At 50.6% G+C, this 26,032-nt stretch overlaps 1 protein-coding gene across 2 annotated transcripts; it reads left to right on the top strand.

Annotated features, from left to right (window-relative positions):
• Positions 1-653: 653 nt before the first annotated feature.
• zcchc9 (zinc finger, CCHC domain containing 9) lies at positions 654-19,657 on the top strand. Of its 2 annotated transcripts, none has more exons than XM_041970072.1 (6): positions 654-739; positions 5,067-5,421; positions 7,870-8,020; positions 8,093-8,185; positions 9,184-9,252; positions 19,251-19,657. In XM_041970072.1, the coding sequence occupies exons 2-6, from the start codon at positions 5,083-5,085 to the stop codon at positions 19,361-19,363; spliced, it is 765 nt and encodes a 254-aa protein (XP_041826006.1). In that variant the 5' UTR covers positions 654-739; positions 5,067-5,082; the 3' UTR covers positions 19,364-19,657. The 2 variants fall into 2 exon arrangements, with proteins under 2 accessions (XP_041826006.1, XP_041826005.1); XM_041970071.1 differs by lacking the exon at positions 654-739 and adding an exon at positions 4,872-4,920.
• The last annotated feature ends 6,375 nt before the right edge of the window (positions 19,658-26,032 follow it).

A 26,032-nucleotide genomic window follows, 5' to 3' on the forward strand; every position in this document is an offset into this window, starting at 1 on the left:
TGTTGGTGGTTTTACTGGACCTGAGTTTCCTTTTCCATGAATACATGACCAACACAAGGCAAGGAAATAGTAAATAAAAATGATAAAAGATTAACGAGAATCTGAACCAGCACAGCTGGCGTAGTGACTGAGATCAACACACGAAGTTCATGTTGAACATGTTCCACGTTTCCCTCCATCTTAAGCAGCATTAATTTACTAAATTTTTACCTATAACTGACCGGATATGACTAGAATTCCTGATCCTATCAAAGCCAAGGAACAGCCTCCAAGCCTCATTAAGGACCTGGAAACACGGGAAACCAGCATCACATCCAACACGGTGGGAATCTGGGACCATGTGGTGGTCCATCTCACCGCTAATACCATGACTGCTGGGGGTGGGGCCTTTCATCATTTTGTTGTTTACTTGGCTTGTAGATGTCTGAACATGAGCTGTTTTTAGCTGTTATGGATAAACCTTTTAATTAAAAAACCAACAGTTTGATAACTTATATTACAGGAATAGAGTAATATATGAAACAATGTGAGGACTTATGAAATCTTTGTAGTTAGTTAGTTAGTAAGTTAGTTTGTAATTTTTTATAGTAATTCTGAACCAATAAAATCAATAAATGAAATCGAATTTTATTTTTAAGCTCTGTTGTGTAGTTCATCATTTGACCTCCAGGGGCGTTCATACAAGACCGTAGAAGAAGAAGATTTCCGGTGAAAACACAAACACATGGGATTGAAACAGGTAACGAAGTTTCTGCTGAGTAACCTTCGATACTTTAAAAAAGAAAATTTAGAAAAAACATATCATTGTTTTTTTCTGTTGGGTTGTTGTTGGAGGGAAACAGCTGTTTTCATACACGGGAGGCAGACACGTGCGGAAATTTAAGCTAGCAAACAGCGGCTAACGGCGGCTAACAGCTCCACAGCTAGCAAACAGCGGCTAACGGGGGCTAACAGCTCCACAGCTAGCAAACAGCGGCTAACGGGGGCTAACAGCTCCAGAGCTAGCAAACAGCGGCTAACGGAGGCTAACAGCTCCACAGCTAGCAAACAGCGGCTAACGGGGGCTAACAGCTCCACAGCTAGCAAACAGCGGCTAACGGGGGCTAACAGCTCCAGAGCTGAGAAGCTTGTGCTGAGTTTCCCTCGTTCAGGAAATTTAAATTATTTGTGTTAACTTGTTGGTTTCTGTATTAAAGCGGGTGTTCGGTGCAGAGAAGTGATTGTGGGACGTTTTAATATTTTAATATCGGACAATGAATCCTAAAGTAAAACTAACGAACTTTAATCAGCAGCTGAACCAGACACGCAGCAGTTTGTCAATGTCCATCTAAAACACAGACCAACCTAAAATAAACTAACACACCAATGATAATCCGGGTTATATTACATTTTAAACACTGTTTGGGTTAGATTTCCCCCAGAGTTTCTGCGGTGGGCTGGAAGCAGGTTGAGGAAGTTTTCCTGCTCCTGCTGCAGGTTCTTATTTACTTATTTAAGATGTAAATGAGAAAAGATTCATGGAAAAATGAAAAGCTTCCACATATGCACAAAAACTGTGTGTAGCAGCGACGTGCGGTGAAGTTCAAGGTTGGTGAGACACTGATTTACATAGTAAGACCTGAAAAGAGCTTCTTATTTCAATATTCATTCAACAGCATGCAGCTGCTAATGCTTCATATCAGCATTCCTCTTACACTCACACTCCCTCTGTTACTAACTCTTCAGTGGGAAAAGAAGCTGCTGGCGTCCTAAAAGTCGCTAAATCGCTAAATAGGGCTGGGCGATATGAATAAAATCTTATATCACGATATTTTTTACCTGAATCACGATATACGATATATATATATTTTTTGTAAAGTAACCAAAGAGACCGCTGTAATTTACAGCCTTCAGTGGTAAATATACATTTATTAAGGATCAGCGGCACATGTGCATTAAAACAGCTGAATTAAACTAAAAACAAATTTCAGTGACCATAAGAAAAATACAGCTGTGCAAAATGCCAAAGAAAAGATGCTTTTAACTGTAAACACGCTCCATATAAACGCTAGTCCTTTCTTCTGTATAATGAGTCTGTCCTCCACCCGCTCAAACCTCCACCCACTCCAACCTCCACTCATACTGTCCTCCATTCATACTGTCCTCCACCCACTCAAACCTCCACTCATACTGTCCTCCATTCATACTGTCCTCCACCCACTCAAACCTCCACTCATACTGTCCTCCATTCATACTGTCCTCCACCCACTCAAACCTCCATTCATACTGTCCTCCACCCACTCCAACCTCCACTCATACTGTCCTCCATTCATACTGTCCTCCACCCACTCAAACCTCCATTCATACTGTCCTCCACCCACTCCAACCTCCACTCATACTGTCCTCCATTCATACTGTCCTCCACCCACTCAAACCTCCACTCATACTGTCCTCCACCCACTCAAACCTCCACTTATACTGTCCTTCACCCACTCAAACCTCCAATCATACTTTTCTCCATTCATACTGTCCTCCACCCACTCAAACCTCCACCCACTCAAACCTCCACTCATACTTTCCTCCATTCATACTGTCCTCCACCCACTCAAACCTCCACTCATGCTTTCCTCCACTCATACTGTCCTCCACCCACTCAAACCTCCACCCACTCCAACCTCCACTCATACTGTCCTCCACCCGCTCAAACCTCCACCCACTCCAACCTCCACTCATACTGTCCTCCATTCATACTGTCCTCCACCCACTCAAACCTCCACTCATACTGTCCTCCATTCATACTGTCCTCCACCCACTCAAACCTCCACTCATACTGTCCTCCATTCATACTGTCCTCCACCCACTCAAACCTCCATTCATACTGTCCTCCACCCACTCCAACCTCCACTCATACTGTCCTCCATTCATACTGTCCTCCACCCACTCAAACCTCCATTCATACTGTCCTCCACCCACTCCAACCTCCACTCATACTGTCCTCCATTCATACTGTCCTCCACCCACTCAAACCTCCACTCATACTGTCCTCCACCCACTCAAACCTCCACTTATACTGTCCTTCACCCACTCAAACCTCCAATCATACTTTTCTCCATTCATACTGTCCTCCACCCACTCAAACCTCCACCCACTCAAACCTCCACTCATACTTTCCTCCATTCATACTGTCCTCCACCCACTCAAACCTCCACTCATGCTTTCCTCCACTCATACTGTCCTCCACCCACTCAAACCTCCACCCACTCCAACCTCCACTCATACTGTCCTCCACCCACTCAAACCTCCACCCACTCCAACCTCCACTCATACTGTCCTCCATTCATACTGTCCTCCACCCACTCCAACCTCCACTCATACTGTCCTCCATTCATACTGTCCTCCACCCACTCAAACCTCCACTCATACTTTCCTCCATTCATACTGTCCTCCACCCACTCAAACTTCCACCCACGCCAACCTCCACTCATACTGTCCTCCACCCACTCAAACCTCCACCCACTCAAACCTCCACTCATACTTTCCTCCACTCATACTGTCCTCCACCCACTCAAACCTCCACTCATACTTTCCTCCATTCATACTGTCCTCCACCCACTCAAACCTCCACCCATACTGTCCTCCATTCATACTGTCCTCCACCCACTCAAACCTCCACCCATACTGTCCTCCATTCATACTGTCCTCCACCCACTCAAACCTCCACCCATACTGTCCTCCACCCACTCAAACCTCCACTCATACTTTCCTCCATTCATACTGTCCTCCACCCACTCAAACTTCCACCCACTCCAACCTCCACTCATACTGTCCTCCACCCACTCAAACCTCCACCCACTCAAACCTCCACTCATACTTTCCTCCACTCATACTGTCCTCCACCCACTCAAACCTCCACCCATACTGTCCTCCATTCATACTGTCCTCCACCCACTCAAACTTCCACCCACACTATCCTCCACTCATACTGTCCTCCATTCATACTGTCCTCCACCCACTCAAACTTCCACCCATACTGTCCTCCACCCACTCAAACCTCCACCCATACTGTCCTCCATTCATACTGTCCTCCACCCACTCAAACCTCCACCCATACTGTCCTCCATTCATACTGTCCTCCACCCACTCAAACCTCCACCCATACTGTCCTCCACCCACTCAAACCTCCACTCATACTTTCCTCCATTCATACTGTCCTCCACCCACTCAAACTTCCACCCACTCCAACCTCCACTCATACTGTCCTCCACCCACTCAAACCTCCACCCACTCAAACCTCCACTCATACTTTCCTCCACTCATACTGTCCTCCACCCACTCAAACCTCCACCCATACTGTCCTCCATTCATACTGTCCTCCACCCACTCAAACTTCCACCCACACTATCCTCCACTCATACTGTCCTCCATTCATACTGTCCTCCACCCACTCAAACTTCCACCCATACTGTCCTCCACCCACTCAAACCTCCACCCATACTGTCCTCCATTCATACTGTCCTCCACCCACTCCAACTTCCACCCACACTATCCTCCACTCATACTGTCCTCCACCCACTCCAACCTCCACTCATACTGTCCTCCACCCACACTATCCTCCATCCCCGCACTGCTTCACCTGCCTCACCTGTCGTGCGGTGCATTTAAACATGAGTAGAAACAGCTGTTCTTTAGCATTGATCAGGTTTTACTTGTTGGAGGTTAAAATGTGACTCGCCAGCTGTTTCCAGCGTGAAGTCTTTCCAGTCCAGTAAAATATCCCAGATATTCCCGGAGGGTAAATAAGTCCTGAAAGGATCCCTGCAGCTGCTCAGGTTTGCTTTACCTGCGAGTCTGACAGCAGCCGAACCATTTCCTGTCCTACAGCTGAAGATCTGTTTCCTCTTCATCATCTCTCTCCTCGTCTTCCTCACCAACTACACAAAGGTTTGGTGAAAATTAGAGTTTAAAAACTTTCCGTTTAAAAAGAAAGAAGCTGCAACCTGGATGTTTGTGAAAGTTAACGGGTCTTATTACGGGATTTAGAAACCTCTGAAGCTTCCGTTCAGTCCTCCATTTTTCTTCTGTTTCAGTTTCCTGCTGGTCGTCATGACGAGGTGGGCGAGAGCCAATAACGTCCACCGACACAAACCAGCCGAAGCTACGCCCTGGAGTCAGCTGAGAGGAGGAGGAGGGGGAAGGCAGGATGGAGGTCAGAGGGACCATCTGAGGAAGACTCACGCTGTGAGGAAGACCAACCGGAAGAAGAAGGAGTACGAGAGCGAGGATGTGAACGGCTTCCTGGAGTATCTGCAGCAGTCTGGACAGGCGCTGCCTGACAGGGCGAGGGGGGCAGAGCTAAGGGAGGAGGTGGAGGAGGCCCTGAAGAAAGACAAGAGGAGGGAGGACAGGAGGATGAAGAGACAGAAGGACAAGAAGAATAAGATGGTGAGCTCTGATGTCCTGGAGGTTTGGAGACTTCCAGCAGAATGACCCCTCCCAACATGCTACAGTGGCCCAGAAGGGTCAAACCTCCACCTTGTAGAGAAGGTTTAGTTTTTCTCAGTAATGGTTTTCTTGCAATCTCAGCTGCTGTGTTGAATAGTGATGCGGGTCGGGGTTTTTTCCGACCCGCGGGTCCCGCTCTTTTAAAAAAATTGGACCGCACCAAACCGCCCCACACCTCTGCTTCTATTTTTTTAACCCGACCCGAACAGCCATTAAAACACATGTTATGATATTGACGAATGCTTTTATTTAGTCTGAGAAAGGTGCGTATGGTCTCCTAAAGTGGCACTGGAAACCGGCAACACAAAATGTATTTTCATTTGAACGTTAAGTCTATAAACATAAATAGGCAAACAAATAAAGTGTTTTGAATAAAATTAAATAAAATTAGGGTTATTTTTCAGACCTAATAATATCAGTGCAATACAAAATAAATATTTTGTCTTACATGTTATAGTAACAAAATGTAGACATGTAAGGTCTTTATTTTCAGTTTGACAAAAAATAAAATTAATAGATAGAACTAGATATTTCAGAATAGTAAACCACACCAACCTGCCCCGCAGTGAAGCGGAAATTCTTTGACCCGCCCCAACCCGAACCTCGGGTAACCCACGGGACCCGCGGGTTCGGGGGCGGCCCGCGCATCACTAGTGTGGAACCAGAACAGTTTTTCCTTTTCATTAAAACGTCCCTCTCTGCCCCTCCCGTTGTCTCCTCGTTATAACCCCTCCCTCTCCTATTATCTCCTCCCTATAACTCCTCCCTCTCCTGTTGTCTCCTCCCTATAACTCCTCCCTCTCCTGTTGTCTCCTCCCTATAACCCCTCCCTCTCCTATTATCTCCTCCCTATAACTCCTCCCTCTCCTGTTGTCTCCTCCCTATAACTCCTCCCTCTCCTGTTGTCTCCTCCCTATAACCCCTCCCTCTCCTATTATCTCCTCTCTATAACCCCTCCCTCTCCTATTATCTCCTCCCTATAACCCCTCCCTCTCCTGTTGTCTCCTCCCTATAACCCCTCCCTCTCCTATTATCTCCTCCCTATAACCCCTCCCTCTCCTATTATCTCCTCTCTATAACCCCTCCCTCTCCTATTATCTCCTCCCTATAACTCCTCCCTCTCCTGTTGTCTCCTCCCTATAACCCCTCCCTCTCCTATTATCTCCTCCCTATAACCCCTCCCTCTCCTATTATCTCCTCCCTATAACCCCTCCCTCTCCTATTATCTCCTCTCTATAACCCCTCCCTCTCCTATTATCTCCTCCCTATAACTCCTCCCTCTCCTATTATCTCCTCCCTATAACCCCTCCCTCTCCTATTATCTCCTCTCTATAACCCCTCCCTCTCCTATTATCTCCTCCCTATAACCCCTCCCTCTCCTATTATCTCCTCTCTATAACCCCCCCCTTCTCCTATTATCTCCTCCCTATAACCCCTCCCTCTCCTATTGTCTCCTCCCTATAACCCCTCCCTCTCCTATTGTCTCCTCCCTATAACCCCTCCCTCTCCTGTTGTCTCCTCCCTATAACCCCTCCCTCTCCTGTTGTCTCCTCCCTATAACCCCTCCCTCTCCTGTTGTCTCCTCCCTATAACTCCTCCCTCTCCTGTTGTCTCCTCCCTATAACTCCTCCCTCTCCTGTTGTCTCCTCCCTATAACTCCTCCCTCTCTTGTTGTCTCCTCCCTATAACTCCTCCCTCTCCTGTTGTCTCCTCCCTATAACTCCTCCCACTCCCGTTGTCTCCTCCCTATAACCCCTCCCCCTCCCTTTGTCTCCTCCCTATAACTCCTCCCCCTCCCTTTGTCTCCTCCCTATTACTCCTCCCCCTCCCTTTGTCTCCTCCCTATAACTCCTCCCCCTCCCTTTGTCTCCTCCCTATTACTCCTCCCCCCTCCCTTTGTCTCCTCCCTATAACTCCTCCCCCTCCCGTTGTCTCCTCCCTATAACCCCTCCCCCTCCCGTTGTCTCCTCCCTATAACTCCTCCCCCTCCCTTTGTCTCCTCCCTATAACCCCTCCCCCTCCCTTTGTCTCCTCCCTATAACACCTCCCCCTCCCTTTGTCTCCTCCCTATAACTCCTCCCCCTCCCTTTGTCTCCTCCCTATAACCCCTCCCCCTCCCTTTGTCTCCTCCCTATAACCCCTCCCCCTCCCGTTGTCTCCTCCCTATAACTCCTCCCCCTCCCTTTGTCTCCTCCCTATAACTCCTCCCCCTCCCTTTGTCTCCTCCCTATAACACCTCCCCCTCCCTTTGTCTCCTCCCTATAACTCCTCCCCCTCCCTTTGTCTCCTCCCTATAACCCCTCCCCCTCCCTTTGTCTCCTCCCTATAACCCCTCCCCCTCCCGTTGTCTCCTCCCTATAACCCCTCCCCCTCCTGTTATCTCCTCAGCTGTGCTTCAGCTGCCGGAAGCCGGGTCACGGATTGGCCGACTGTCCGGAGGCCGACAGAGACGAGGAGATGGGCCGGGGGATCTGCTACCGCTGCGGATCCACCGAACATGAAATCCATAAATGCAGAGCTAAAGTGGACCCGGCTTTGGGTGAGATTCTGGACCAGACCTACGGTTCTGACCCAAACCCTGGCCCTGACTCTGTGACTGTTTTTCCTGCAGGTGATTGTCCGTTTGCTAAGTGTTTCGTCTGTGGTCAGACGGGTCACCTGTCGCGCTCCTGTCCTGATAATCCCAAAGGACTCTATGCTGGCGGTGCGCACACACACACACACACACACACATACATACACTCTCAGCATTGTGGACCTGTGATTGCTCCTCTACTGTTAGCTCCGCCCCTTTTACATCAACCACAGGTAGATGTAGAGTCAGAACACCTGGTTGACGATCGTCTTAAAGACTACAGTTGTAGTGAGACCTCCTTCGGTAGGACTCATTAAAGTCGATAACCTGGTAAGTTAGCTAAGTTGTTCTGGTCCTGGTTCCTGAACACCTGGTCCAGGTTTCTGAACACCTGGTCCGAGTTCCTGAACACCTGGTCCTGGTTCCTGAACACCTGGTCCTGGTTCCTGAACACCTGGTCCAGGTTTCTGAACACCTGGTCCGAGTTCCTGAACACCTGGTCCTGGTTCCTGAACACCTGGTCCTGGTTCCTGAACACCTGGTCCGAGTTCCTGAACACCTGGTCCAGGTTTCTGAACACCTGGTCCGAGTTCCTGAACACCTGGTCCGAGTTCCTGAACACCTGGTCCGAGTTCCTGAACACCTGGTCCAGGTTCCTGAACACCTGGTCCAGGTTTCTGAACACCTGGTCCGAGTTCCTGAACACCTGGTCCGAGTTCCTGAACACCTGGTCCTGGTTCCTGAACACGTGGTCCGAGTTCCTGAACACCTGGTCCAGGTTTCTGAACACCTGGTCCGGGTTCCTGAACACCTGGTCCTGGTTCCTGAACACCTGGTCCGAGTTCCTGAACACCTGGTCCTGGTTTCTTCCATTTATGGGATTTTTTTTAACTTCATTTATTTATTTGTTTGTTTGTTTATTTGTTTATTTTGTTTATTTATTGGAGGTTTCTAAGAATAGTTTTAAGTTTGTTCCAACATTTTTCAGAAACTGAAATGATTGATTTGTTTAGATGTTGTTTTTCCAGCGTTCTCCACATCTTCAGAAACAGTTTGAACTTGATGTCGTGTGGTGGAGGAGGAGGCGGGGCCAGCAGGTGGAGTTTATGTGCTGCTCTGTGTTGCAGGCGGCTGCTGTCGGGTTTGTGGGTCTGTGGAACATTTCCAGAAAGACTGTCCTGAGCATCAGGCTGCAGGTGAGTTTCTCAGTGTTTGTTCTCCTGAACTTTTATTTTCTTCGTAGGTTCGGAGTGAAGCTCACCCCCATTGTTTTAGGAGACATCTAAAACCAGCTATCCTGCAGGTTTTAGATGTCTCCCTGCTGCAACACACCTGTGTCGTAGCAGGGAAACATCTCAAACCTGCAGGGTAGCAGGGCTGGAGGGAGGACCAGGGTTGGGGACCAGTGGTCTGGGTATGATGGGGGTTGGGCCAAAGTCTGGGTTCATTCAGTTTCTGAGAGCAGGTCCAAAAAACTGTTCAGAGGCATTAGTTATCAGTCATATCGCCCACACCTAAGAGGAGGAAGGAGGGAGGACGAGATAAAAGACAGAGAGGAGGAAGGAGGGAGGACGAGATAAAAGACAGAGAGGAGGAAGGAGGGAGGACGGAGGTAAAAGACAGAGAGGAGGAAGGAGGGAGGACGGAGGTAAAAGACAGAGGAGGAAAGAGGGAGGACGAGATAAAAGACAGAGTAGGAAAGAGGGAGGACGAGATAAAAGACAGAGAGGAGGAAGGAGGGAGGACGGAGGTAAAAGACAGAGAGGAGGAAGGAGGGAGGACGGAGGTAAAAGACAGAGAGGAGGAAGGAGGGAGGACGAGATAAAAGACAGAGAGGAGGAAGGAGGGAGGACGAGATAAAAGACAGAGAGGAGGAAGGAGGGAGGACGAGATAAAAGACAGAGAGGAGGAAGGAGGGAGGACGAGATAAAAGACAGAGAGGAGGAAGGAGGGAGGACGGAGGTAAAAGACAGAGAGGAGGAAGGAGGGAGGACGAGATAAAAGACAGAGAGGAGGAAGGAGGGAGGACGAGATAAAAGACAGAGAGGAGGAAAGAGGGAGGACGAGATAAAAGACAGAGAGGAGGAAGGAGGGAGGACGAGATAAAAGACAGAGAGGAGGAAGGAGGGAGGACAAGATAAAAGACAGAGAGGAGGAAGGAGGGAGGACGGAGGTAAAAGACAGAGAGGAGGAAGGAGGGAGGACGAGATAAAAGACAGAGAGGAGGAAGGAGGGAGGACGGACGTAAAAGACAGAGAGGAGGAAAGAGGGAGGACGAGATAAAAGACAGAGAGGAGGAAAGAGGGTGGACGAGATAAAAGACAGAGAGGAGGAAGGAGGGAGGACGGAGGTAAAAGACAGAGAGGAGGAAAGAGGGAGGACGGAGGTAAAAGACAGAGAGGAGGAAGGAGGGAGGACGGAGGTAAAAGACAGAGAGGAGGAAGGAGGGAGGACGGAGGTAAAAGACAGAGAGGAGGGAGGACGGAGGTAAAAGACAGAGAGGAGAAAGGAGGGAGGACGGACGTAAAAGACAGAGAGGAGGAAGGAGGGAGGACGAGATAAAAGACAGAGAGGAGGAAAGAGGGAGGACGGAGGTAAAAGACAGAGAGGAGGAAGGAGGGAGGATGAGATAAAAGACAGAGAGGAGGAAGGAGGGAGGACGGAGGTAAAAGACAGAGAGGAGGAAGGAGGGAGGACGAGATAAAAGACAGAGAGGAGGAAGGAGGGAGGACGGAGGTAAAAGACAGAGAGGAGGAAGGAGGGAGGACGAGATAAAAGACAGAGAGGAGGAAGGAGGGAGGACGAGATAAGAGACAGAGAGGAGGAAGGAGGGAGGACGAGATAAAAGACAGAGAGGAGGAAGGAGGGAGGACGAGATAAAAGACAGAGAGGAGGAAGGAGGGAGGACGAGATAAAAGACAGAGAGGAGGAAGGAGGGAGGACGGAGGTAAAAGACAGAGAGGAGGAAGGAGGGAGGACGAGATAAAAGACAGAGGAGGAAAGAGGGAGGACGAGATAAAAGACAGAGAGGAGGAAGGAGGGAGGACGGAGGTAAAAGACAGAGAGGAGGAAGGAGGGAGGACGAGAGGTAAAAGACAGAGAGGAGGAAGGAGGGAGGACGAGATAAAAGACAGAGAGGAGGAAAGAGGGAGGACGAGGTAAAAGACAGGAAGGAGGGAGGACGAGATAAAAGACAGAGAGGAGGAAAGAGGGAGGACGAGATAAAAGACAGAGGAGGAAGGAGGGAGGACGGAGGTAAAAGACAGAGAGGAGGAAGGAGGGAGGACGAGATAAAAGACAGAGAGGAGGAAAGAGGGAGGACGGAGGTAAAAGACAGAGAAGAGGAAAGAGGGAGGACGAGATAAAAGAGAGAGAGGAGGAAAGAGGGAGGACGAGATAATAGACAGAAAGGAGGAAAGAGGGAGGATGAGATAAAAGATAGAGAGGAGGAAAGAGGGAGGACGAGATAAAAGACAGAGAGGAGGAAAGAGGGAGGATGAGATAAAAGAGAGAGAGGAGGAAAGAGGGAGGACGAGATAATAGACAGAAAGGAGGAAAGAGGGAGGATGAGATAAAAGATAGAGAGGAGGAAAGAGGGAGGACGAGATAAAAGACAGAAAGGAGGAAAGAGGGAGGACGAGATGAAAGAGAGAGAGGAGGAAAGAGGAAGTACGAGATAAAAGAGAGAGAGGAGGAAAGAGGGAGGACGAGATAAAAGACAGAGAGGAGGAAGGAGGGAGGACGAGATAATAGACAGAAAGGAGGAAAGAGGGAGGACGAGATAAAAGACAGAGAGGAGGAAGGAGGGAGGACGGAGGTAAAAGACAGAGAGGAGGAAGGAGGGAGGACGGAGGTAAAAGACAGAGAGGAGGAAGGAGGGAGGACGAGATAATAGACAGAAAGGAGGAAAGAGGGTGGACGAGATAAAAGACAGAGAGGAGGAAGGAGGGAGGACGGAGGTAAAAGACAGAGAGGAGGAAGGAGGGAGGACGGAGGTAAAAGACAGAGAGGAGGAAGGAGGGAGGACGAGATAAAAGACAGAGAGGAGGAAAGAGGGAGGATGAGATAAAAGATAGAGAGGAGGAAAGAGGGAGGACGAGATAAAAGACAGAAAGGAGGAAAGAGGGAGGACGAGATAAAAGACAGAGAGGAGGAAGGAGGGAGGACGAGATAAAAGACAGAGGAGGAAAGAGGGAGGACGAGATAAAAGACAGAGAGGAGGAAGGAGGGAGGACGAGATAATAGACAGAGGAGGAAAGAGGGAGGACGAGATAAAAGACAGAGAGGAGGAAGGAGGGAGGACGGAGGTAAAAGACAGAGAGGAGGAAGGAGGGAGGACGAGATAAAAGACAGAGGAGGAAAGAGGGAGGACGAGATAAAAGACAGAGAGGAGGAAGGAGGGAGGACGGAGGTAAAAGACAGAGAGGAGGAAGGAGGGAGGACGAGAGGTAAAAGACAGAGAGGAGGAAAGAGAGAGGACGAGATAAAAGACAGAGAGGAGGAAAGAGGGAGGACGAGGTAAAAGACAGGAAGGAGGGAGGACGAGATAAAAGACAGAGAGGAGGAAAGAGGGAGGACGAGATAAAAGACAGAGGAGGAAGGAGGGAGGACGGAGGTAAAAGACAGAGAGGAGGAAGGAGGGAGGACGAGATAAAAGACAGAGAGGAGGAAGGAGGGAGGAAGGAGGTAAAAGACAGAGAGGAGGAAAGAGGGAGGACGAGATAAAAGAGAGAGAGGAGGAAAGAGGGAGGACGAGATAAAAGACAGAGGAGGAGGAAAGAGGGAGGACGGAGGTAAAAGACAGAGAAGAGGAAAGAGGAAGTACGAGATAAAAGAGAGAGAGGAGGAAAGAGGGAGGACGAGATAAAAGACAGAGGAGGAAGGAGGGAGGACGAGATAATACACAGAAAGGAGGAAAGAGGGAGGACGAGATAAAAGACAGAAAGGAGGAAAGAGGGAGGATGAGATAAAAGATAGAGAGGAGGAAAGAGGGAGGACGAGATAAAAGACAGAAAGGAGGAAAGAGGGAGGACGAGATGAAAGAGAGAGAGGAGGAAAGAGGAAGTACGAGATAAAAGAGAGAGAGGAGGAAAGAGGGAGGACGAGATAAAAGACAGAGAGGAGGAAGGAGGGAGGACGAGATAATAGACAGAAAGGAGGAAAGAGGGAGGACGAGATAAAAGACAGAGAGGAGGAAGGAGGGAGGACGGAGGTAAAAGACAGAGAGGAGGAAGGAGGGAGGACGGAGGTAAAAGACAGGAAGGAGGAAAGAGGGAGGACGAGATAAAAGACAGGAAGGAGGAAAGAGGGAGGAGGAGATAAAAGACAGCAAGAAAGAGGGAGGACGAGATAAAAGACAGAGAGGAGGAAAGAGGGAGGACGAGATAAAAGACAGAGAGGAGGAAAGAGGGAGGACGGAGATAAAAGACAGGAAGGAGGAAAGAGGGAGGACGAGATAAAAGAGAGGAAGAAAGAGGGAGGACGAGATAAAAGACAGAGAGGAGGAAAGAGGGAGGACGAGATAAAAGACAGAGGAGGAAAGAGGGAGGACGAGATAAAAGACAGGAAGAAAGAGGGAGGACGAGATAAAAGACAGAGGAGGAAAGAGGGAGGACGAGATAAAAGACAGAGAGGAGGAAGGAGGGAGGACGAGATAATAGACAGAAAGGAGGAAAGAGGGAGGACGAGATAAAAGACAGAGAGGAGGAAAGAGGGAGGACGAGATAAAAGACAGAGAGGAGGAAAGAGGGAGGACGGAGGTAAAAGACAGAGAGGAGGAAGGAGGGAGGACGGAGGTAAAAGACAGAGAGGAGGAAGGAGGGAGGACGGAGGTAAAAGACAGAGGAGGAAGGAGGGAGGACGAGATAAAAGACAGAGAGGAGGAAAGAGGGAGGACGAGATAAGAGACAGAGAGGAGGAAGGAGGGAGGACGAGGTAAAAGACAGAGAGGAGGAAGGAGGGAGGACGAGATAAAAGACAGAGAGGAGGAAAGAGGGAGGACGAGATAAAAGACAGAGGAGGAAGGAGGGAGGACGGAGGTAAAAGACAGAGAGGAGGAAGGAGGGAGGACGGAGGTAAAAGACAGAGAGGAAGAAAGAGGGAGGACGAGATAAAAGACAGAGAGGAGGAAAGAGGGAGGACGGAGGTAAAAGACAGGAGGAAAGAGGGAGGACGAGATAAAAGACAGAGAGGAGGAAAGAGGGAGGACGAGATAAAAGAGAGAGAGGAGGAAAGAGGGAGGACGGAGGTAAAAGACAGAGAGGAGGAAGGAGGGAGGACGAGATAAAAGACAGAGAGGAGGAAGGAGGGAGGACGGAGGTAAAAGACAGAGAGGAGGAAGGAGGGAGGACGGAGGTAAAAGACAGAGAGGAGGAAGGAGGGAGGACGAGATAAAAGATAGAGAGGAGGAAAGAGGGAGGACGAGATAAAAGACAGAGAGGAGGAAAGAGGGAGGACGGAGGTAAAAGACAGGAGGAAAGAGGGAGGACGGAGGTAAAAGACAGAGAGGAGGAAAGAGGGAGGACGAGATGAAAGACAGAGAGGAGGAAAGAGGGAGGACGGAGGTAAAAGACAGAGGAGGAAAGAGGGAGGACGGAGGTAAAAGACAGAGAGGAGGAAAGAGGGAGGACGAGATAAAAGACAGAGGAGGAAAGAGGGAGGACGAGATAAAAGACAGAGAGGAGGAAAGAGGGAGGACGGAGGTAAAAGACAGAGAGGAGGAAAGAGGGAGGACGAGATAAAAGACAGAGGAGGAAAGAGGGAGGACGAGATAAAAGACAGAGAGGAGGAAAGAGGGAGGACGGAGGTAAAAAACAGAGAGGAGGAAAGAGAGAGGACGAGATAAAAGACAGAGAGGAGGAAGGAGGGAGGACGAGATAAAAGACAGAGGAGGAAAGAGGGAGGACGAGATAAAAGACAGAGGAGGAAAGAGGGAGGACGGAGGTAAAAGACAGAGAGGAGGAAAGAGGGAGGACGGAAGTAAAAGACAGAGAGGAGGAAAGGGAGGACGATATAAAAGACAGAGAGGAGGAAAGAGGGAGGACGAGATAAAAGACAGAGAGGAGGAAAGAGGGAGGACGGAGGTAAAAGACAGAGGAGGAAAGAGGGAGGACGATATAAAAGACAGAGAGGAGGAAAGAGGGAGGACGGAGGTAAAAGACAGAGGAGGAAAGAGGGAGGACGGAGATAAAAGATAGAGAGGAGGAAAGAGGGAGGACGAGATAAAAGACAGAGAGGAGGAAAGAGGGAGGACGAGATAAAAGACAGAGAGGAGGAAAGAGGGAGGACGGAGGTAAAAGACAGAGGAGGAAAGAGGGAGGACGATATAAAAGACAGAGAGGAGGAAAGAGGGAGGACGGAGGTAAAAGACAGAGGAGGAAAGAGGGAGGACGATATAAAAGACAGAGAGGAGGAAAGAGGGAGGACGAGATAAAAGACAGAGAGGAGGAAAGAGGGAGGACGGAGGTAAAAGACAGAGGAGGAAAGAGGGAGGACGGAGGTAAAAGACAGAGGAGGAAAGAGGGAGGACGATATAAAAGACAGAGAGGAGGAAAGAGGGAGGACGAGATAAAAGACAGAGAGGAGGAAAGAGGGAGGACGGAGGTAAAAGACAGAGGAGGAAAGAGGGAGGACGGAGGTAAAAGACAGAGGAGGAAAGAGGGAGGACGAGATGAAAGACAGAGAGGAGGGAGGACGAGATAATAGACAGAAAGGAGGAAAGAGGGAGGACGAGATAAAAGATAGAGAGGAGGAAAGAGGGAGGACGGAGGTAAAAGACAGAGAGGAGGAAGGAGGGAGGACGAGATAAAAGACAGAGAGGAGGAAAGAGGGAGGACGAGATAAAAGACAGAGAGGAGGAAAGAGGGAGGACGAGATAAAAGACAGAGAGGAGGAAAGAGGGAGGACGGACGTAAAAGACAGAGGAGGAAAGAGGGAGGACGATATAAAAGACAGAGAGGAGGAAAGAGGGAGGACGAGATAAAAGACAGAGAGGAGGAAAGAGGGAGGACGGAGATAAACGACAGAGAGGAGGAAAGAGGGAGGGCGAGATAAAAGACAGAAAGGAGGAAAGAGGGAGGACGGACGTAAAAGACAGAGGAGGAAAGAGGGAGGACGAGATAAAAGACAGAGAGGAGGAAAGAGGGAGGACGGACGTAAAAGACAGAGGAGGAAAGAGGGAGGACGAGATAAAAGACAGAGAGGAGGAAAGAGGGAGGACGAGATAAAAGACAGGAAGGAGGAAAGAGGAAAGACGAGATACAACACAGGAAGGAGGAAAGAGGGAAGACAAGATAAAAGACAGAAAGGAGGAAAGAGGGAGGACGAGATAAAAGACAGAGAGGAGGAAAGAGGGAGGACGAGATAAAAGACAGGAAGGAGGAAAGAGGGAGGACGAGATAAAAGACAGGAAGGAGGAAAGAGGGAGGAGGAGATAAAAGACAGCAAGAAAGAGGGAGGACGAGATAAAAGACAGAGAGGAGGAAAGAGGGAGGACGAGATAAAAGACAGAGAGGAGGAAAGAGGGAGGACGGAGATAAAAGACAGGAAGGAGGAAAGAGGGAGGACGAGATAAAAGAGAGGAAGAAAGAGGGAGGACGAGATAAAAGACAGAGAGGAGGAAAGAGGGAGGACGAGATAAAAGACAGAGGAGGAAAGAGGGAGGACGAGATAAAAGACAGGAAGAAAGAGGGAGGACGAGATAAAAGACAGAGGAGGAAAGAGGGACGACGAGATAAAAGACAGGAAGGAGGATAGAGGGAGGACGAGATAAAAGACAGAGAGGAGGAAAGAGGGAGGACGAGATAAAAGACAGAGAGGAGGAAGGAGGGAGGACGGAGGTAAAAGACAGAGAGGAGGAAGGAGGGAGGACGAGATAAAAGACAGAGAGGAGGAAAGAGGGAGGACGGAGGTAAAAGACAGGAGGAAAGAGGGAGGACGAGATAAAAGACAGAGAGGAGGAAAGAGGGAGGACGAGATAAAAGAGAGAGAGGAGGAAAGAGGGAGGACGAGATAATAGACAGAAAGGAGGAAAGAGGGAGGATGAGATAAAAGATAGAGAGGAGGAAAGAGGGAGGACGAGATAAAAGACAGAAAGGAGGAAAGAGGAAGTACGAGATAAAAGAGAGAGAGGAGGAAAGAGGGAGGACGAGATAATAGACAGAAAGGAGGAAAGAGGGAGGACGAGATAAAAGACAGAGGAGGAAAGAGGGAGGACGAGATAAAAGACAGAGAGGAGGAAGGAGGGAGGACGAGATAATAGACAGAAAGGAGGAAAGAGGGAGGACGAGATAAAAGACAGAGGAGGAAAGAGGGAGGACGAGATAAAAGACAGAGAGGAGGAAAGAGGGAGGACGGAGGTAAAAGACAGAGAGGAGGGAGGACGGAGGTAAAAGACAGAGAGGAGGAAGGAGGGAGGACGGAGGTAAAAGACAGAGGAGGAAGGAGGGAGGACGAGATAAAAGACAGAGAGGAGGAAAGAGGGAGGACCGAGATAAAAGACAGAGGAGGAAGGAGGGAGGACGGAGGTAAAAGACAGAGAGGAGGAAGGAGGGAGGACGAGATAAAAGACAGAGAGGAGGAAGGAGGGAGGACGGAGGTAAAAGACAGAGAGGAGGAAGGAGGGAGGACGGAGGTAAAAGACAGAGAGGAGGAAGGAGGGAGGACGAGATAAAAGAGAGAGAGGAGGAAAGAGGGAGGACGAGATAAAAGACAGAAAGGAGGAAAGAGGAAGTACGAGATAAAAGAGAGAGAGGAGGAAAGAGGGAGGACGAGATAATAGACAGAAAGGAGGAAAGAGGGAGGACGGACGTAAAAGACAGAGGAGGAAAGAGGGAGGACGAGATAAAAGACAGAGAGGAGGAAAGAGGGAGGACGAGATAAAAGACAGGAAGGAGGAAAGAGGGAGGACGAGATAAAAGAGAGGAAGGAGGAAAGAGGGAGGACGAGATAAAAGACAGCAAGAAAGAGGGAGGACGAGATAAAAGACAGAGAGGAGGAAAGAGGGAGGACGAGATAAAAGACAGAGAGGAGGAAAGAGGGAGGACGGAGATAAAAGACAGGAAGGAGGAAAGAGGGAGGACGAGATAAAAGAGAGGAAGAAAGAGGGAGGACGAGATAAAAGACAGAGAGGAGGAAAGAGGGAGGACAAGATAAAAGACAGAGGAGGAAAGAGGGAGGACGAGATAAAAGACAGGAAGAAAGAGGGAGGACGAGATAAAAGACAGAGGAGGAAAGAGGGAGGACGAGATAAAAGACAGAGGAGGAAAGAGGGAGGACGAGATAAAAGACAGGAAGGAGGATAGAGGGAGGACGAGATAAAAGACAGGAAGAAAGAGGGAGGACGAGATAAAAGACAGAGGAGGATAGAGGGAGGACGAGATAAAAGACAGGAAGAAAGAGGGAGGACGAGATAAAAGACAGAGGAGGAAAGAGGGAGGACGAGATAAAAGAGAGGAAGAAAGAGGGAGGACGAGATAAAAGACAGAGGAGGAAAGAGGGAGGACGGAGGTAAAAGACAGAGGAGGAAGGAGGGAGGACGGAGGTAAAAGACAGAGAGGAGGAAAGAGGGAGGACGAAATAATAGACAGAAAGGAGGAAAGAGGGAGGACGAGATAAAAGACAGAGGAGGAAAGAGGGAGGACGAGATAAAAGACAGAGAGGAGGAAAGAGGGAGGATGAGATAAAAAACAGGAAGGAGGATAGAGGGAGGACGAGATAAAAGACAGGAAGAAAGAGGGAGGACGAGATAAAAGACAGAGGAGGAAAGAGGGAGGACGGAGATAAAAGACAGGAAGGAGGAAAGAGGGAGGACGAGATAAAAGACAGGAAGAAAGAGGGAGGACGAGATAAAAGACAGAGGAGGAAAGAGGGAGGACGGAGATAAAAGACAGGAAGGAGGAAAGAGGGAGGACGAGATAAAAGACAGGAAGAAAGAGGGAGGACGAGATAAAAGACAGAGGAGGAAAGAGGGAGGACGAGATAAAAGACAGGAGGAAAGAGGGAGGACGAGATAAAAGACAGGAGGAAAGAGGGAGGATGGAGGTAATGAAGGTGAGGAAAGAAGAGAGAGGGTCTCCTGATATTCATACTGGAGCAGTAGAAGCGGGTAGAAACAGAATAGAAACAGAGTAGAAACAGGTGTTTAATGTTGGACGAGACGTCCTGGTGGACGGGTAAATGTCCTGTCGTCTTCCAGCTCGCTCCGTGACCGTCGGCTGGTTGTCCAACAACGTGAGCGCCGACCACGAAGACGTGCACGTCCCCATCAGGAAGTCCACGCCCAAACCCTCCAAGGTGGTGAGCTTCTGATTGGCCTGCTCCGCCCGGCCATGCTGGCTCCTGGACTTCTAGACCTGAGGCATCTGGACCTGCACAGCATCCAGTTTAATGAAGACTTTGTCTCCAAGTTTAGACGGTCGTCTTCTAAGACCTGAAGACAGATGATGGTCCACATCAGGTCCAGTAGGAAGCTTTCAACCATCCCCCTGCAGCCTGGGAGACCAGGTCTGGATGGTCTTCCTTTAAGATCCGCTTTAGATCTGCTAAACATGTGTAACATTGACATGTTTAAATAAAACCATGACATTGTTATTCTCATGGAAACTCTCGTCATGTGACCTCACAGCATCTAAAGGGTTAAAATAAGTTGTTAACTGCTGCTTTTAATGAGAACTGAAGCTGATCGAAATAAAAATCTAAAATGTTTTATAGCAGTTTTTGGAAGAGGTGGTTTTAATCCTCTGACATCCCCCCATCATCCCCCCATCATAACACCACCATCACACCACCATCCCACCACCACCATCACACCACCCCACCACCACCATCACACCACCACCATCACACCACCATCACACCACCACATCACACCACCACCATCCCACCACCACCATCACACCACCACCATCACACCACCATCACACCACCACATCACACCACCACCATCACACCACCATCACACCACCATCACACCACCACCATCACACCACCATCCCACCACCACCATCACACCACCCCCCCACCACCATCACACCACCACCATCACACCACCCCCCCACCACCATCACACCACCACCATCACACCACCATCACACCACCACATCACACCACCACCATCACACCACCCCCCCACCACCATCACACCACCACCATCACACCACCATCACACCACCACATCACACCACCATCACACCACCATCACACCACCACCATCACACCACCATCCCACCACCACCATCACACCACCCCCCCACCACCATCACACCACCACCATCCCACCACCACCATCACATCACCATCACACCACCACCATCACACCACCATCCCACCACCACCATCACACCACCACCATCACACCACCCCCCCACCACCATCACACCACCACCATCACACCACCATCCCACCACCACCATCACACCACCATCATCACACCACCACCATCACACCACCCCCCCACCACCATCACACCACCATCCCACCACCACCATCACACCACCACCATCACACCACCATCATCACACCACCACCATCACACCGCCATCACACCACCACCATCACACCACCATCCCACCACCACCATCACACCACCATCACACCACCCCCCCACCACCATCACACCACCATCACACCGCCATCACACCACCATCACACCGCCATCACACCATCACACCACCATCCCCCACCATCACACCACCATCCCCCCACCATCACACCGCCATCCCCCCACCATCACACCGCCATCACACCACCATCACACCACCATCCCCCACCATCACACCACCATCCCCCCACCATCACACCGCCATCCCCCCACCATCCCCCCACCATCACACCGCCATCCCCCCGCCATCACACCGCCATCACACCACCATCACACCACCATCACACCACCATCACACCGCCATCACACCACCATCACACCACCATCCCCCACCATCACACCGCCATCACACCACCATCCCCCCACCATCACACCGCCATCCCCCCACCATCACACCGCCATCACACCGCCATCCCCCCACCATCACACCGCCATCCCCCCACCATCACACCGCCATCACACCACCATCCCCCCACCATCACACCGCCACCACACCATCACACCACCACCATCACACCACCATCCCCCCACCATCACACCGCCATCCCCCCACCATCACACCGCCATCACACCACCATCCCCCCACCATCACACCGCCATCCCCCCACCATCACACCGCCATCACACCACCATCCCCCACCATCACACCACCATCCCCCCACCATCACACCGCCATCCCCCCACCATCACACCCCCCCCCCACACCATCCCCCCACCATCACACCGCCATCACACCACCATCCCCCCACCATCACACCGCCATCACACCACCATCCCCCCACCATCACACCGCCACCTCCAGCAGCAGCCTGAAGCGTTGATCCAAGGCAGGATGGATCCATGTTTTCATGATGTTTCCAGCAGATTCTGAATCTAGCATCTGAATGTGGAGCTGAAATGGAGACTCATCAGACCAGCAACGTTTCTCCATCTTCTATTGTCCAGTGTTGGTGAGTGTGTGTGAATTGTAGCCTCCATGGCTACATCTCCACCACATCCCCATGGCTACGTGCATCGTCTCCACCACATCCCCATGGCTACGCGCGTCGTCTCCACCACGTCTCCATGGCTACGTGCGTCGTCTCCACCACGTCTCCATGGCTCCGCGCGTCGTCTTCACCACGTCTCCATGGCTACGTGCGTCGTCTCCACCACGTCTCCATGGCTCCGTGCGTCGTCTCCACCACGTCTCCATGGCTACGTGCGTCGTCTCCACCACGTCTCCATGGCTACGTGCGTCGTCTCCACCACGTCTCCATGGCTCCGTGCGTCGTCTCCACCACGACTCCATGGCTACGTGCGTCGTCTCCACCACGTCTCCATGGCTACGTGCGTCGTCTCCACCACGTCTCCATGGCTCTGTGCGTCGTCTTCACCACGTCTCCAGGGCTACGTGCGTCGTCTCCACCATGGCTCTGTGCGTCGTCTTCACCACGTCTCCATGGCTCCGTGCGTCGTCTTCACCACGTCTCCATGGCTACGTGCTGCCATGTGATTGGCTGGTTGTGTGGACAGCAGTAGGACCGGTGGAGCTGGTGTCGTGGATGATTCTGCTCCGTCTGGTTATCAGATTTTACTTCATGAAAACAAATTCCAGGCTGGAAAACGTCCAGTTTTCCCAGTCCTGGTGTCCTGGTGCTCGCTGTAATGTGTTAACAGAAGCACTGGGGGTCAGCAGCGGATCAGAAGCTGGTCTGAGCTGCAGCAGCGCGGTGGTTTCTGGTGTTCTAGACCGGGACGGAGCTGCAGGACGTGTCCTCTGGTCCTGAGACGTGCCCTGCTGCAGCAGCACGGTGCTTTCTGGTGTTCTAGACCAGGACGGAGCTGCAGGACGTGAGACGTCCTGTAAACGCTGTGATTTCCACTCAGAATCTCCGGTTCCTGCCTTCAGCAGCTCTCATTGATCAGAGGAAACCGTCTGTGGTTAATGTGGCTGATGGATCAGTCGTGGACTTTAGTGGAAACTGGACCTGGACTGTGACGGGTCAGCAGCTGGGAGGGTGTTTTGGACGTGTCCCAGATGTCCTGTCCAGGCTTTTTTTGAGCAGCAGAGGAGAGTCTGGACTTTTGTAGTGCTGATGTTCGTGTTCTCCTGTGGACCCTGAAGGAGGCTGTTGCATCACTGGTGATGTAGATGGTTTCCTGGCAACCACCTTCAGCCCCACAGCAGACACAAAGCCAGATTGACACCATGAGAAAATCCTGGACCTGTCAGAGCTGGTCTGACTGGACTGTGGGACCAGCCAACAGCTGATGTCTTCCTGAAGCCCTCACATGCTGGATCAGGTTCCTTCTCAGACCGGTTCTCATGGAAAACCTGGAGATTAGGTTTGTTTCCCAGTCCTGCGTCTGGATTAGAAAACGAGTCTTAAGTTTAAAAAGATTTTGGGACTAAACTGAATCCTGAAGTCCTGAGTCGTCGGGACTTTCCTAAAGAATTTTATAAATGATGTGTATGAACTTTGTGGTTGGAGCACGTGATGCCGACTGGCTCTCACATTACAGACAGAAAACATGGCGGCAGTTTGAACGCTGGAGAATCTGCCCACACGGAAACAGCTGATGTCATGAGAGAAATGACTCGGGGTCTCTGTAGGTAAAGGAAACGTTAGTGGACGTTTTCCTGGCTGAGTAAAAGTTTAGAGTCACTAAACTCAGAGTTTATCCTCAGAGGACCCGCCCCCTGCCTGGCTTCCAGTGTGTGATTGGTTCTCATGGAGGCGAAGGGAAGCTGCAGCCAGACGCCGCTGCCGCTGCCAGCTCTCAGCCCACTGAGGCGATTACACAATTTATCCCAGAGTTTGATCCACAGCAGAGGACTGAGTGTGTTTGTGCTTCCAACAAAAGCACAAAGCCTTCATTCACCACGTCTCCTGGTTCCAATTTAAAGAAGCTAAGAGGGGTCTGTACTCCCCCCCACCGAGCAAACATAAATCTTCAGAGCTGATCCCTCGGCTCGCAGCATCATCACCACCATCACAAAAAACTTTTTTAGACACTTTCGCAACATCCCCCGCTCAGACGTGGACCCCCTCTGGAGGTCCCTCAGGACCAAGAACCACATACAGATTTGTTCTCACCCCTTTCAGGTCTGAGTGGTCCAGAGAAGATCCTGGTTCATCCGGTGAGAACCAGTTCTACTTCACTAACGTGGAACCGAGGATTACGGTTCATCTTCTTACATCGACACATGGCTTCCTCTGATGGACGCTGCCCGGCAGGCGTAGTTCCTGTCCCGGATTGTTCCGGGTCTCCAGGTGTGCTTGGCTGGTTTCTCCAGGTTCTGAACCCTCGTGGAGCTCAGACCCTGTATGTTGGTTTTCATTAGGCAGCTTATTCCGGTGCAGGGCCACGGGAGGCTGGAGTCCATCCCAGCAGCTACCAGGTGAGAGGCAGGAAACACCTGGACAGGTAGCAAAAGCAGACCTGCATCCTTCCTCCTACTGAGCAGCTCTGAGTTGTCATGGAAACCTGTTCATCCCTCTGGTTGATGTTCTTCATCTGGTGGAAAGTAAAGGTTGCAGTGAGTGGTGGGATGTCTTTCAGGGGTCCGACCTTTGCCTGGTGGTCACCTGTCTTCTGATTACCAGATCAGATCTGGGTCAGATCTTCTTGGTCCGGTTTTAGGCCGCAGTTTTGTACCACTTCATACCGTCTCTTCTCGACTGTGACAGAGTTGGACATCTTCAAATCCAAGATCAAGATCCATGCAGCAGTAACTACCCATAATCCCCCCTGCTTTCTGAGCAGCCTGGAAACCCAGACCGAGGCCCCTCTGAGGGGCCCCCGCCTCCAGGACTAGGCCAGGCCTAATAAACTGGACTTTATGGACTGGTTCAAACCACCTCCCTGTTAAAGAAGAGCTCCTGCTGGGACCAGACGGAAGACTTACGACCCAGAGGGAGGCCCTGCTTCTTCTTCTCCTTCTTCAGATCTGCTTCTTCTTCTACTGTTAAACGTTACAGCAGCATCACATGGGCCCGTCCCGGACCGTCTGTCCAGCTCCACGACACCAGGAAGGAAAACTTTGAGATTTTATTTGTTTTCTTCTGTTTTTCCTGCAGAAAAACGAATCTAAAGGAGGAAGAAACATCTGGAAGCTGGTTTGCAGGTTCGGGGTTGATAAAGTTTGAGAAGTTCCTTCTAAACGTTGGTTATTTTCTCATCAGCTGTTTGGTCTGAAATCTGAAACTTTAAACCTGATGTGAAGAATCATTTTTAGGTTGGAGGCGGTTCCAGCCGGTTCTAGAAGAGAAAATGAAAAGTCTTTGACTTCCAGCCTGGAAACGTTGAACTTTGAACTGGATGAGAAGCAGGGACTGCAGCCCTGCTCGTTTTATAGATCCGGTCTTCTAGAGTCCTCAACCTCGTCCCGGTTCCAACCAAAAACCCTGAAGGACGCGCCATGAACCTCCAGGGAGCAGCAACATTAGGCCCCAGTCTCTGGACTTCAGGATGGGTCTAGTCTCCCATCTGAGCTCCTGACCAGGTCCTGCCACCCCCACTCAGACCGGTTCCTACCACCTCCACTCAGACCGGTTCCTACCACCCCCACTCAGACCGGGTCCTACCACCTCCACGCAGACCGGTTCCTACCACCTCCACTCGGTCCAGGTCCTACCACCCCCACTCAGACTGGGTCCTACCACCTCCACTCAGACCGGTTCCTACCACCTCCACGCAGACCGGTTCCTACCACCTCCACTCGGCCCAGGTCCAGCTACCGCCACTCGGACCTCGTGTGGACAGACGAGGCTGCAGACCAGGTCTCTGAACAGTGATGAAACAAGCCGACAGGCCTGTTCTCTGATGATCCTGATCGAGGCCACAGAGCTTCAGTAAGTCGGTCAGGACGTGTCCTCGGGCGGACAGGAAGTCCTCGTTACCTCCAGACTGAGCTGGAAGTCATTACCTCGCCTGAAGAGCCGAGAACACGTGTGTGCTCCAGGCCACGAGGAGCCGGCGGAAGGAAGGGTCCCTGAGAGGAGATGAAAGCGCTTTAATGATGCTGGAGAGCAGATCAGAAAGCCGAGGCCCCGTGTGGGTCTGAGAGGAGTTAACGAGGCTGGACGTCTCGTGTAAACAGGTCACGGTGGGGCTTTCTGGATAAATAGAGGTTAACTGAAGTTGTTTTTTGCTCCTATTTGTTCAGATGTGATTCACAGCTACTAACCAACCAATGACAATGAAGCAGGGACTAAACCAGAACCCCCGCATGGCCATCTACCCGGATCATTTACCTGGATTAGCTTCTAAATCTAAGACACGTCCTCCATTTTAGGTCCACACCCGTGTTGTTGTGGTTGGATTTGCATCTCCAGACGATCCGACTCCAGATCCGAACCAGGTTGGTTCCGGAGTCGGATCTGGGGTCAGAT

This window comes from Melanotaenia boesemani, chromosome 19 (assembly GCF_017639745.1).
Source record: "Melanotaenia boesemani isolate fMelBoe1 chromosome 19, fMelBoe1.pri, whole genome shotgun sequence".
Taxonomy (NCBI): Eukaryota; Metazoa; Chordata; class Actinopteri; order Atheriniformes; family Melanotaeniidae; genus Melanotaenia; species Melanotaenia boesemani.